The following is a 13,150-nucleotide window of genomic DNA, read 5'->3' on the forward strand; positions in this document are numbered from 1 at the left end:
TGTAAAACACAACCCATACAAATTACAAAAACCCAAAATAGAACCCTATACATTAAATAAAAGTTAAAATTGAAGAGGAAATATCCTGTAATTTGGGCATGTGAAGAATCTGCCCCAAATTCCTTTCAGTTCATGAAATAAACAACCTTAACCTCCTTCCACACTCACAATAAATCAACCTTGATGGACTCCTTCTACTAACTAATGAAGCAAATCGCAATGAGTTTTGAGTGGCTGAGAGTGAGATGAATTGAAAATGCAATCAAAAGTCGGTGCGATGCAAGAAGAGCAACGAAAACACACCTGTCGTCGGTGAGCGTTCTACTGATGTGCAAGTGAGAGTTTTGAGTGAGAGTTCTGAGTGGGACTTCCTTCCTTTGCACGCTTAAGAACTATTGAGTTCCCTCCCAATTAAAAACTCATGCTATACAAAAGGTCCTTGGCCAACATTATTTAACGATGTTAAACAATTTTAACAGTAAGGAACCTATTGAGAATTAAAAGATAAACTATAAGAACTAAAAAATCCACTTATTAATTACAATGACTAAAAGAGATAAGTTTGAAAACTATAAAAACTAAATAAGTAATTAAACCAAAAAGAAAAAAGAGGATAGAAGATAGAAGATAAAGAGAAAGACGGAGGAGGGTCAAACACAAAATAAATATTAAGCCACGTGTTGCAAGACAGATAGACCACACATGTCATGGTCTAAACACTAAACAAGGACTATGGAAATGTCATCAATGCTCCTTTTTAGACCACAAGCAACCGAAGTATCTTACGGGTTAAAACTAGTCACTTTCTTTTATTAAAATTTTATTTCCTCTATCTCTAATACTCTATATTCTTTAAAAAAATATTAACTTTAACTTATATGCAACTATATTTGAGAAAATTCTATTCTTTTATCAAAAAGATCTTATTAAAAACAAATAATAAAAACTTTCATTCAAAAATATGTATATTTTTATATATTTTTCATTTTGCTATAAAAAACGCATTACACTAAAATATATATTTATGATAAACATAACAATGACTTATAAAATTATGTAAATTGCTCTCGAAACTAACGGGAAATCGAAGTACGCAAGGTACATGACTAGTTTTTTTTTTTTTTTTTTAAGTGTTGGAACATGAAAAGAGGCAGGGGTAATTCATGACATGTTCCTTGATAAAGCCTAGAATAGAAAACGCTGTGCTGTGGCTGAGAAGGGGAAAGGCGCGGTTGAAAGATTGAAAGCTCGACATGTCAGGGAAAGGCGCAAAGGGTTTGATAACTGCTAAGGACAAAGATAAGAAAAAACCAATTTCTCGCTCCTCAAGAGCCGGTCTTCAGGTTCCTCTCTCACATTCTCTCTCTTCTTCAAAGTTTGATCATTTTGTGTTTCCCACTTATCACGCTGTCACAAAATTTCATCTTTCTCAGTCTTTTTCTTTTGGATCCACATGTTTACTACATTTATCTTGTTTCTCTTTGTCTGAGGAATAGGTTTTTTCTTTTCTTTTCTTGATAGGGAAAGGACAACTAGAATTTTTTGGTAGTTTTATTAGTTTATGGTTTTTGAGTTCTGGTAAAAAGAAAATTAACCATGAGTGAAAATGAGGTACTTTTTTTTTTTTAATTTTACACCTATGAAGAGGTTTTCATTCTCAATTTTTCAGTTTTTCGATGACCCATTTTCTGTCTACCCAACCAAGACGCCCTAAGTTTGAGAATTAGATGATGTCTTCATCTGACAATTGCTGTGTGGTGTTGATGGTGTGCATGTTTTGTTGGGAAGGGGTTCGATCTCCATTTGTTTGTTTTTCTTCCTTTTAGTTCATGTTACCTTGATTTGTGGTTGTTTGTTTGTAAACTGATGAGTCCATTTCGTTCTGTTTGTCTGATTTTCTTGGAGTTTCAATTAAGACTAGGCCCTGGCCTGAGTTATGCTTATCTTGCATCTGTTTGTTGAATTGAAATGACGGGTCATGTCCAGATTTCCCTAGTGAACATGGAAGGTAATTGTTTTGTGTAATGGTAAAAGAAGGTTTGTGACATAAAGTTGGCACTTTTTTGGCATTGGTGTCCCTTGTTTGTTTTTACTATGTTCTACTGTTTTTTTGTGGAATACGTTGTTTGGCATTTTTGGCTATTGCTTGTTGTTCTCTAGGTCCTTGGACTAATGTTTGCTTGCTTGTAGTATTGCCGATTTTGGTAGAGGTAGGAGTTTGTGTCTATGTGCAATCCATGCTATCCTCCTTTGGTGCATTTGGTTGGAGTGTAGTGTTAGTGTCTTTGAGGAGGTTTTTTGGACCTTTTCTGGTTAATGTTAGGTGTGCCCTTGTCTTCCTTGGACCAATTTTTGTTTACTGGATTAAATGATTTTGGAAGAACTATAGAGTCAAAAAATTTATGTCAATGAGCAATCCACGTGCTACTAGTAAGTCAGTAATGTGTTTAATTCACTTCATCCATACTCCAAGGTACCATGGCTACAGTAGGTTCTTCTATAAAAATGATTTTGTTTTGGGATTGGCCATTATCTTTGAATTATGTAACTGAATGTCTGGATCTATAACTGAGTAATGACAATTTTCTTTTTAGCTCAAGATTTTTGTTTTAAAAAAAATGTTTCGGGGGTTGAATGAAGGGCAAGTGAGTTATCGCTTAACATAGCTAATGTTGCAACTTGCAAGTGGTTAATTAACGTATTTCTTTGATTCTTGGATTGCATAGTATTGATACAAATCACTATGAACTTCTGTTTGTGTTTAATACTCCCTTGTTTCTAAGCATAATCATAATCTGCTTAACTTCATCCCTTGTGTCTATCATCTTGAATATCTTTTGATGCAGTTTCCTGTTGGACGCATTCATCGTCTTCTGAAGTCAAGGGTGACAGCACATGGAAGAGTTGGGGCAACAGCTGCAGTTTATTCTGCTGCCATCCTGGAGTATTTAACTGCAGAGGTGTTGGAGTTGGCTGGCAATGCGAGCAAGGATCTGAAGGTGAAGCGTATTACCCCAAGACATCTACAGCTTGCCATCCGTGGAGATGAAGAACTTGATACCCTCATCAAAGGAACAATAGCTGGTGGAGGTGTTATTCCTCATATCCACAAGTCCCTTATCAACAAATCTTCGAAGGAATGAGGAAGGTTTATAACTTATAAGTTATTTGAATCAAAGATGAAAATCACTGTAAATTTAATTATATCTTTTACCTGTGGATAATTTGCCCCTTGCATTATTAGTTTGGTTGAACTAGAACCATCCTTCAAAAGAAATCTGAAAATTTCTGATTTCTTCATTTGAATTTTGTGAACTGATGTGCTGACTTTTGTGCTATGGTACTGCATGTTAGATGATACTGCCTGTCTGTCTAGTCTTTATTGTGGAAGATGGTTCTTGTGTCTCGTTAAAGCTATTGTCTTTTTGCCTTTTTAATTGCCTTAAAATTGTGAATGTGTGAAGGAAAGGCTTTTGCTGCCAGTTTCTTGGTGCTATTATATTTTAGCTTTACTAGATTCAAAGATGCAACTGATAAATGTGTTAGTTTGAAACCTGGAAGTATCATTATTTTTGTATACAAGAGTGGTTTGAATTAGTTGGATTATTCAATTTTTGTGTCATTATTTTTAATTTAATTAGAAGGCATCAAATAAACATTTTAATACTATCTTTTACAGTATTTTATTATAGCTTAAAGTATATAATTAAAAATTAAAACCTAATAAATATATAAATACATCATATCCCTAAAAAATTGATAAGATATAATTTTTTTAGAAAATGTACAGTGTTACAATTCCATGAAAAAAAATTAATTTCATAAAATTATTACACAAATTTAGTTTGAATTAAAATGAATAATTTTCAATACAAAAAAAGAAATAAACTGAATAATTTTTTTAAGGAAACTGAATAAATTTGTTAACTTTGATCCGAATTGAAAATTCAAATTTTTTAAAGTAACTTTCTCAGTTTCTTAATTTAATTAAAATATTTTTTGTAAGCTTTTTAAGAGGCTAAGAAAAAAAATATTATTGTTCAAAATCAATGGCCAAACATGCGCATATAACAGAGTGAAAAAAATGTTAGAAGAATGATAAGGCTTGTAAGTTAGTATTTTTTTTTTTTTTTTGATAGCAATAAGTTCATTTTCTTAATTTTAGTTACTATAAGTTTTTGTTTTTTTACTTTTAGTTTTATAATTTTTTTCATTTTTAGTCCATATAAATTTGTGTTTATTCAATTTTAATCTTTTTAAGATTTCAATTCTTATATTTATAATTTCTATAAGTTTGCACTTACCTATATCATAATTAAAAAAAATAAAAACTCACGAAGACTAAAAATAAAAACTATCTTAGCGGGATCAAAATTAAAAAAAAAAAAACACAAACATACAAAAACTAAAAATAAACAAAAAAAAAAAGTTTATGTAACCAAAATAAATAAAAAAATACAAATTTACATCGACCAATATATTTAAGCCGAATCATAATTCGTAGCTTCATAATTTTTTTTTCCTCAATGTCGCATTAGTTGATGTCCCAACGATTAAGGAAACCGTAGATAAGGAATCATAAAACAGTGTTTTAAATCCCCATTGTTGAATCATCAAACGGTTTCATCGGGTAACATTATTCTGGACAAAACGACAACTCTAAATTTGAGCAAATATCATATCACCAAGACACCAACCATTCCATCTTTTAACCAGTTAACTAACAGCTAAAAAAAACAGCATATAGATTTGTATATCATGAGCTAGTTTTTATTAAATGTACACGAGTGACACGAGGCACAAGTGACACGAGGATCAAAATAAATATTTAATTTACAAAGAAACACGTCTCAGCCTTTGCAAAAGAACCTTTAAACTTCCCTAAAACATAAAACTTTAAGGGGGGCAACTTAAGGAACGGGATTTGGATCCAAATGAAAGAGTGTCGATGAAAATTGTGGATGTGACTTGACATTTTCACTTGAGGGTGTCAAAATCTGGCCAAGCCTTGGCACCACATCAGATGATCTAACAATGGCATAAGCCCACAGGTGATCGAATAAACTGCTATTTAACATCGTTGCTAGTGTCGGTACTGTCTTTCAAGAAAGCCAACTCGGTAACCAATGCAATATGATCACTACCCCATTTCTGTACAACAGATAAGAAAAGAAAAAGTTGAAAATCAGAAGTTACACATTCAAGCAGCAGTGTGCAAAATCAAGGGATGCAGCAAGGGAAATTATACATGAAAGGAATCCAGTTCAGTTATGAACACTTATGGTTATCGTGGAAACCTAAATTGTATGAAAAAAATGGTCTAGTCAAGCAAGGATGAGAGCGCATGCCCGCCCCCTGTACATTAAACTTCTATTACTGAAAGAATCCACCTCTGAAGTCGCAACCTCACAACAATAGCCTCTTATCTGAGTTGGGGGTAACACATAATGATAACGAGTGAAAGAAAAGTCCCAAAAAACCCACTTATGAACCCCATCCATCTGCAATCATTCACACAAAACTATGAAGTTCTTACCTTAGTTGGGAAACCCGGAGTCCATTGCATGGCATGTTTAGATATCGGAGCAAGAACTCTGGTTGTTTGAAGACCTTCAGACCGCCTAAGTGACAAATCAACGGAAAGAAAAAATGCATTCCTATTAACTCCTTTCATTGAATTAAGCATGCTAAGTATACAGCCAATTATTTTGAATGCATACTGAAACTCAAATGCACATATCAGCCATGTTAATGAAAAGAATATCATGCAACTATAAGAACTTTAGCAATGGCAGCAGAGCAATTATTGTGATTTTACAATTAAAAAAAGAGCACAGCAGAGCAAAACAGTAGCAGATAAACTTGAAGAATTTAGCACCAACCAAATGTAGTCAACAGTTCCCAAGAAGCGTCTATTATAACTGGTTACCAGAGGCTCTCCATGGGGGTCTCTAGTCCCTGAACAATCCTGCATTTATACAAAGGGAGATTAGTACACAATAAGATAATATGAAAGAGCACCTAGTTTACAAGTTTTAAGGAAATACAACTTTTAAGTCTTTAACTGTAGCTTTTAAATATGAGATGTAAGATGTGATAGCTTGTATATAAAAGTGAAATTCAAAGAAAATGTGCAGAAGATCCTTTTAGATCTACCATAGCTTCAGTATATGTGCTCCTAAGCTGTAAAGGGTGCTCCAAGAAGGTGCAGTCTGCATTTCCTGTTGCAGTTTCTATCTCCATAGGAGTCCACAATGCTGGAGTATAAGTAGCTTGCTCTGAATTAATGGATTCAGAAATCTGCCTTGGAGATAAGTAATCCTCCATTTCAATGCTTTCTACGGGCAGCAACAAGTTGTTGGAAGCAGAATCTAATTCCTCAGATTGATATGGCTTTTCAAGATCTGATTTCATTGATGAGCCAAGATCAAAAGCCACTTCTCCAGCATTATGCAAGGAAGATACAAAACGGCTGCCATCTTCACTTTCACCACCTATAATGGTTTTATCCATCTCATCAAAGAATGATTTCTCTTTCATGTCTGGTGGAAAGGTAATGTTGGACAAGTGATGTAATTTGTCAACTAGATATGAAGTTGATGAGCTGTTATTTTGGTCATTATCAATTTCTTCATGAGATGGACTATCTTCATCTTCAAATACACATGAAACTGAAGTCTGGCTGGATGGTTTAGTTGAAGAAATTTCTATATTGTCTAGATCTATCGACTCAAGATCAATCCTCATCTTGGAAGATTGATCATCTTCCTGGAGAGAGGTTGGGGCACAGTCAAACTCCACATGTTTATTCCCTTCAGGCACATGCAAGTTGGATTCTTCAATTAATAATTCTTTATTTGAAGTTGGGACAGCATTTGGTATATGTTCATTGCTGCCAAGCCAAGTTGCATCACTGTGAACTTCTTCAGGAGCTGAGAAGGTCACGGGTGTAATGTCATGAATGTCACCATTTACATGATCAATATGGATCCTACCTTCACTATAAGAAGGATTAGGTTCTTTTATGCTACCAACTTCACAAGAGACCTTAGAATGGTCAACAGAAGTTTCCTGAGTATCTTTTCCTGCATATGCATCACTTTCCTTTCCACAATCAACATTTGTACAAGAGTTAACAGACATATCTGAAACAGTCTGAGTATGTTGATTATCCAAACTGTGACATTTAGTGTCCAGGTCCCTCGTGTCCAACCGAGAATTATTTTGTTCAATGTCTTCTTTGTCACCTTCAGTGGATGTTGCCTGAACTGAACCATTAGCAGATATTTCACTGCAAAATTTTAAAATATTTTAACAGATATTTCTTGAATAAAGCAAGAAATCCAATAAATGTCTCAAATGCAAAAGTCTACCTAGAATTAGGACCATAATAGAGCTTTGATGCATGAATTGTAGCAGAAGCTTGTCCTGATACCTTATTCCTATCTATTCCGGACAGATCTAACTGTGATAATATAAAGATATCATTTTTTGTGTTTAACATCAAGGTCAGAGGAAGAAAAGAACTAAAGAGTAAAGAGTAAAGAGTATACCTTCTGTTCTGATATAAAGTTATATAATGGACTCTGAGACAAGATAAAAATGGCTGATATCATAAAGGCTGTGATAACATTATACATAATGACAATGAAAAAGCATGATAGAAAAACTAACCTTGGGAGTACAATTAAAATCCCCACAGATAGCTACAGGGGCATCATTCCAGAGTTTAGAAACGGCTTTAGCCTTATCAAGCAGCACTCGAACCTGCTCGAAATAAATATAAGGAAAAAGAAATTACAAGAATTTGAAATCATATTTAGACACTACAGTATCAGAATCTTAGATGGCTTCATCAAAATGAGAAAATGTTATGTCAAGCAGGCAGTGCATACCTGGCCAAGCTTAATTTCTCCCCTGTTAGGATTGTAAAGCACATGAATGTTGCAAACCACAACTTTACTAGACCCTGTCAAGCTGCAGAATGTTACATTTAAGTTATGTTATGATATACTGAGAAGGCAAAAATTCCCATGGTAAAAAAATTAATAATAATTAAAAATGAGAAGGAAGAACTGAAGGCAATGAAACTTCTCAGTTATTACAAGAAAAGCTGCAAGCATCCTAAATTCCTAATACAATCAAAGGTCAGCTCAAATAATCCCAACCCCAGTAAACCATCCTAATATAATATGCCAACAGAATAAAATACTCTAGTGAGCCTATTTCATAACAAAATGTCTTATTTCTCAAAAAAAAAGGACCATCCAAGCTTTTTAAGCACGATTACTGTAATATTGACCTCAATTAAAACTAAATTCCATTTATTAATTTTAACTTGTTGCCTTTAATTTTTGAAAAGTAAAATAAGTTTCTGAAAAAGTAAAACTGTTTCTTCTCTATTTGTGGGATAGGTGAGATGCTAGATGAGACAGATCTTTTTTAAAAGAGGATGGAGTGGAGATTGTGGTTTTCTTACTGTTGAAACAAGCAGAAGGCGATAATTTCATCGTATGGATACTATAAATGGTTGCAGTAACTGGCCGGTACAGGAGCTTGTAGGGCATTACTTTCATTATATTTTCATTATATGATCAAATTAGTCAAATAATTCTATAATGGCACTATCCAGAGCTGAGCAAAGTGGATTGAGGCTTTTATATATGGCAGCAACTCATAGTCATAGCTGTTGCGGCCATAATACTGAAACAGGTTTCCTCTTTGCCCCCCCCATTTTGTGTTTTCCAATCTTTTTTACGTATTTCTAGGATTTCTCCTCCACTTTTGGCAATAGAAACATGATAGTTTGAAATCCTTCTTACTTGTACATTCATGCATTATGCATAATTAAAAAAAAACAAAGAAGTTAACCTCTGCTTCGAGCCAACCTGTGACCCACAGCTCACCAATATTGTGGCCAAGCCTGGCATTTTCTGACACCCACAGGTTTCTGTTCCTGTTCCTACACAAGCACAAGTCTCTTTCCATGCATGTATCTGCTCATTTTTGTTTGTGTTCTTCACTGTGTTGTGTTCCTTGCATTCACAACCTCCCTGTTATTTTTTTTAAAATTCCACTCTCTTCCTTTTTTATGGTAATTATGTTTTACTGTGCTTAGACTATGACTTTTGATTACAGGGATATATCTTTAGTTCAGGATAATTCATTGTTTTGAGTATTTATACGTATTTATATGCATGTAGTATAAACTATTTGTCTTGCATCTGTAATCTTTGTGTCTAGTACAGCAGCCATCCCACTATATCATTTATGGGGTTGACAATTCCACGCCTCTATTCAGATTTGATAACTATGCATATGATACATAGGTATTCTTACACTTTTCAAAATTTAGGAATACAAAAGGAGATATATACAAATCAAATTAGCCTAAACAACAAGAGTAATTACCTGGATGGGAGAGATCCATTTTGATTAATGAACTGTAGGATGAAAACATTGGAAGGAAATCCAAGCACGTCAATTAAGGGGTGAAAAGTAAGACAATTAAAGATTCTCAGTTTATGCCAACAGAAATTGAACAGAGCAGAGGATGGAATGAAAGTATTACGTACTTCTAGTACACATAGTTGAGCAACATTATCCCTGAGTCCCAGCTTATTAAACTCAATGCATTCTTCGTATAACAGTTTGAACCTATGATAAATCATGGTAATGAGATTATTAAGTATAAAATAAAGAAAATTCCAAACAAAAGTATCATGGAAGCATCGAGACAGGTCAGGCCCCTCGACCCCCAAAAAGTATATGGGAAAGCTAATATATAACATACAAATAATCGCAAAATGAAACAGAGCTATCAAGTATCAACAAGATCATATGAAGAAAAAAAATACATAAAAAGAAAAGACCCACCTTCGCTCAAGGTATACCAGAGGAGTAATGGTTCCAATTTGTATTTTGTCAATAAATTACTGAATGAAATTACATCTTTTTTTTTTTGGTATTATGACATTACATCTTTAATATGACAAAACTCTGGCTTAAACATCATATTTCCACACATCATTTCATTGTAGAATACTACAATTTGATAATATCATTCTAAGCTGTAAAATTGTATAAGCCAAATAAATAAGGATAAAAAAGCACACAGCCACATATAAATTTTTTTTGCAAAGGATACACATAATTTTGCATGGCAAAAAAAACCTTCACAAAATTACATGTGCATGAATTCAGTGAAACAATCACTAGTGAAGAAAACAAATTCTACTATGATAATTATGAAGTAGCATCCAGAGGAAAGTAGAGCAGTAGAGAACCTTGAGTTACGCCAAAAGATTGCACAGCCATCAACTGGATTACCTGTACGCATCTATAAGTAGACAGAATGCTATTAGACATCTATAAGAACTATTATAATGCAACAGAAGTGTTTATTTTTCTTTCAAAATTTAATTCAAATAATCAATCAAAATGAACAAGCAGCACTTAACAGAAAAGTTTAGAATATGGATGCTGATGTCATGTAACCTTAAGACAAATAGCAATTCTAAGTTCTAACCCACCTTCCAGATGCCGCTATATCCCTTAGGCTTCAACTCCTCTTCCAACTCATGAAATCTATCAACCTCCTGGAAGTGATAATATAAAATGAAAAGGAAATATTTTTACAATTCTATGGTCAATAAGATTTTCCGAGTGCAGTACCCACACATACAAATCCGGAAACAGCCTCTTTGCATATGCTAGGGTAAGGCTGCGTACAATGACCCTTCCCCATACCTTCGCATGGCGAAAGCCTCTGGGCCCTGGGGTACATTATGTTTTTGGTACCCACACGCCACAATTAAAAAATAAAGATCCCATGATCAGCAAAGAAGGCCACAGGAAAATGTTAAAATTCCTAAGACATAAATCTTACCGAGATGTTAATGTAACTGAAAAATTTTGTTTAGAAACCAATGCAAAGTTCTTTTCCTAAAAAGAGGTATAATAAATGACAAGATGTAAATTTCCAACTCTGGCATTAATTATTATAAGTGAAGATTTTCTCTTACAATATGTCATTATCTTAAAATGTGATTGCCAAGTACAACATCTGTGAATCATATCACAATTATCAGCCAGCAAAACTAAATTTTACAACAGAGCATGATCATAAACTTGTTAAATGAGCATATTTGGCCAAGGTGTAAGCATTAGGAACTGTGGAATAAATATGTGACATAAATACAATTGATCAACCTGTAAACACAAGATATCAGCAGACCACAACCCCAGCTCAAAAATTATGCTTCTCTTTCTCCACTGCCAGTCCAAAATGTGTCGAGGTATGTGAAAATAGAGTTTGGTCCGGTGGTCCAAAGCCAGGTAGTCAGCCAATATATTATAGGAAAGAACTTTAAACCGCTCTGTTGAGCATAGAAAAAAAAATTACAAGCTAAATTAGTCTGATGACATATACTTCCAAAGCAATCAATTATGAGCAACAGAGAGTGGGACGGAGGAGGAGTATTGATAAATAATCAAACCACAAGAGGGAACACTAATAAATAATCAATCTCAACATTTTTATTTATGTACATTCAGTTCCTACTTCAGATTCACTTTAAGCAGAAGATTGAAATTTTGAACATTACAATTCTTCCTACCAACAACACGCCCTCATCTTTGAATCAAACTGACCAAATTCACAAGTGAAGCGAGAGCGATTTATCAAACAATCTATCCCAAAAATTGTTCCTTATTGGCGTTTGATTTATAGAATAAATAATAATTAAAAATCAAAAGTCAGAACCTAAAGCTAGTGCTTGCTCCACCAGAATTCATAGTAAACCACTCAACATTACGTTTTCATATCATAATCTAACTGGCTGAACAATGCAATACAGCAACTTTTGGGAAACAAACATTAGCCTTCACAATACGCCTAAAACAACTTCTTCCTAAACCCTAGGATTGAAACGGAAGCCACAATCACGCAGCACAAGAGTGAGGTTACCACAATGAGGAGGCGGCGGCGGAGTCCAAGCAAGCTCCCAGTCTCGATAATCTGGCGGTCGTGGCCGAAGATGCTGCGGCGGACGAAACGCCGGCCGGTGATCAGACGGCGGAGGCGGACGAAATTGCATCGGATGCGGACGAAACTGCGGCGGAGGCGGACGGAACTGAGGCGGATATGGACGGAACTGAGGCCGATGATGGTGAGGCGGCGGCGGCGGATGAGGCCTCGGATTGTAAGGCGGATTCTGATGGTGCGGCGTTTGGTTCAGGAAGCTTCCGCCCTCGCCACGGCGGAGTCCTAAATTGGCGTCGCGGACGGAGCGTAAGTGCGCGTCGCCGGAGTAGGGGCGGCCGGAGAAGCCTCTGCCGCGTCCTCGGTGCTGCGAAAAATAATAAAAAGTGAGCGTTTATGTTGGTGAGTGCATGGATGTGTGGATACTGTGATAAGCACATGTGTGAGGAGAGAGAGTACAAGTGGGCGTGAAGACATTGAGGTGGCGGTGGCTGCGGCGGTGTCGGTGGCGGCGATGAAATGGATGGTGGGAGGAGTGCGTCGCATTGTAGGAGAAACAGAGAAGGGAGAGTGAAAGTGTGCGCGAGTAAATGAGCTGGCGCGTTCATGCACGCCCGAAGGTGACGCGTGGGCATGGCTTATTTATCTTAAGATAATACATCTTTTAAGTGTTAAGAAAAAATTAAAAAAAAATCTCAAACTCAAAAATACTAAGAATATTTTTGAAAGAATAACAATGATATTTTAAAAATCAATATTTATAAAACATTGTATTATTCATATGATAAACATAAAAAAAATATTAGTACGTATTCACAATATCATTTATAAAATAATATTATTATCTTAAAATAAGTAGAAAAAGATAAACTCAAATAATGTATCTAAAGATAAGTAATATATTACCTTAAGAATAAGGTTTACTTAGTTTAAGATTTTTATATTAGTAATTTTAATTATAAGCAGGTCGAATTGGGATTTGATCGGGTCCACAACTTCAAACTGGTCACCCAATTCAATTTTAAATGGATTCATTAAACTAAAATCAAATCAATCTAATAATATTCAATTCACAAAAATCTAATAAGATTTCTTATCATAAATGATTTTCTTTATAAAAAAAATGAATTATGAGTCTAAATTGCTCTGTCCAAACACATTTAGATC

At 34.8% G+C, this 13,150-nt stretch overlaps 2 protein-coding genes across 3 annotated transcripts; one reads left to right on the forward strand and one right to left on the reverse strand.

Annotated features, from left to right (window-relative positions):
- Positions 1 to 1,025: 1,025 nt before the first annotated feature.
- On the forward strand, positions 1,026 to 3,413 carry LOC114383069 (probable histone H2A variant 3). Of its 2 annotated transcripts, none has more exons than XM_028342660.1 (2): positions 1,026 to 1,343; positions 2,847 to 3,413. In XM_028342660.1, exons 1-2 carry the CDS (start codon positions 1,254 to 1,256, stop codon positions 3,141 to 3,143), a joined length of 387 nt encoding a protein of 128 aa, XP_028198461.1. In that variant the 5' UTR covers positions 1,026 to 1,253; the 3' UTR covers positions 3,144 to 3,413. The 2 variants fall into 2 exon arrangements, with proteins under 2 accessions (XP_028198461.1, XP_028198462.1); XM_028342661.1 differs by lacking the exon at positions 1,026 to 1,343 and adding an exon at positions 1,425 to 1,790.
- Positions 3,414 to 4,721: 1,308 nt separating this feature from the next.
- On the reverse strand, positions 4,722 to 12,589 carry LOC114384822 (carbon catabolite repressor protein 4 homolog 6). The gene is made up of 15 exons (XM_028344622.1): positions 12,443 to 12,589; positions 11,969 to 12,350; positions 11,212 to 11,378; positions 10,533 to 10,598; positions 10,287 to 10,339; positions 9,576 to 9,657; positions 9,412 to 9,443; positions 7,896 to 7,977; positions 7,675 to 7,767; positions 7,554 to 7,586; positions 7,374 to 7,465; positions 6,157 to 7,291; positions 5,883 to 5,968; positions 5,537 to 5,621; positions 4,722 to 5,151 (listed from the first exon to the last, which is right to left on the reverse strand). The coding sequence occupies exons 1-15, from the start codon at positions 12,527 to 12,529 to the stop codon at positions 5,068 to 5,070; spliced, it is 2,559 nt and encodes an 852-aa protein (XP_028200423.1). The 5' UTR covers positions 12,530 to 12,589; the 3' UTR covers positions 4,722 to 5,067.
- Between the last annotated feature and the right edge of the window lie 561 nt (positions 12,590 to 13,150).

The sequence above is a fragment of the Glycine soja genome, chromosome 14 (genome assembly GCF_004193775.1).
Source record: "Glycine soja cultivar W05 chromosome 14, ASM419377v2, whole genome shotgun sequence".
In the NCBI taxonomy this organism is placed as follows: Eukaryota; Viridiplantae; Streptophyta; class Magnoliopsida; order Fabales; family Fabaceae; genus Glycine; species Glycine soja.

Excerpts from the sequence above, each read along its gene's own strand:
- LOC114383069 (XM_028342660.1), top strand. The coding sequence starts at position 1,254 with ATGTCAGGGAAAGGCGCAAAGGGTTTGATAACTGCTAAGGACAAAGAT. Across the intron at positions 1,344-2,846 it reads CCTCAAGAGCCGGTCTTCAG|TTTCCTGTTGGACGCATTCA; the intron begins GTTCCTCTCTCA and ends CTTTTGATGCAG.
- LOC114384822 (XM_028344622.1), bottom strand. The coding sequence starts at position 12,529 with ATGCGACGCACTCCTCCCACCATCCATTTCATCGCCGCCACCGACACC. Across the intron at positions 10,599-11,211 it reads CTGATATCTTGTGTTTACAG|GAGGTTGATAGATTTCATGA; the intron begins GTTGATCAATTG and ends TATCACTTCCAG. Across the intron at positions 7,768-7,895 it reads GAGAAATTAAGCTTGGCCAG|GTTCGAGTGCTGCTTGATAA; the intron begins GTATGCACTGCC and ends TATTTCGAGCAG.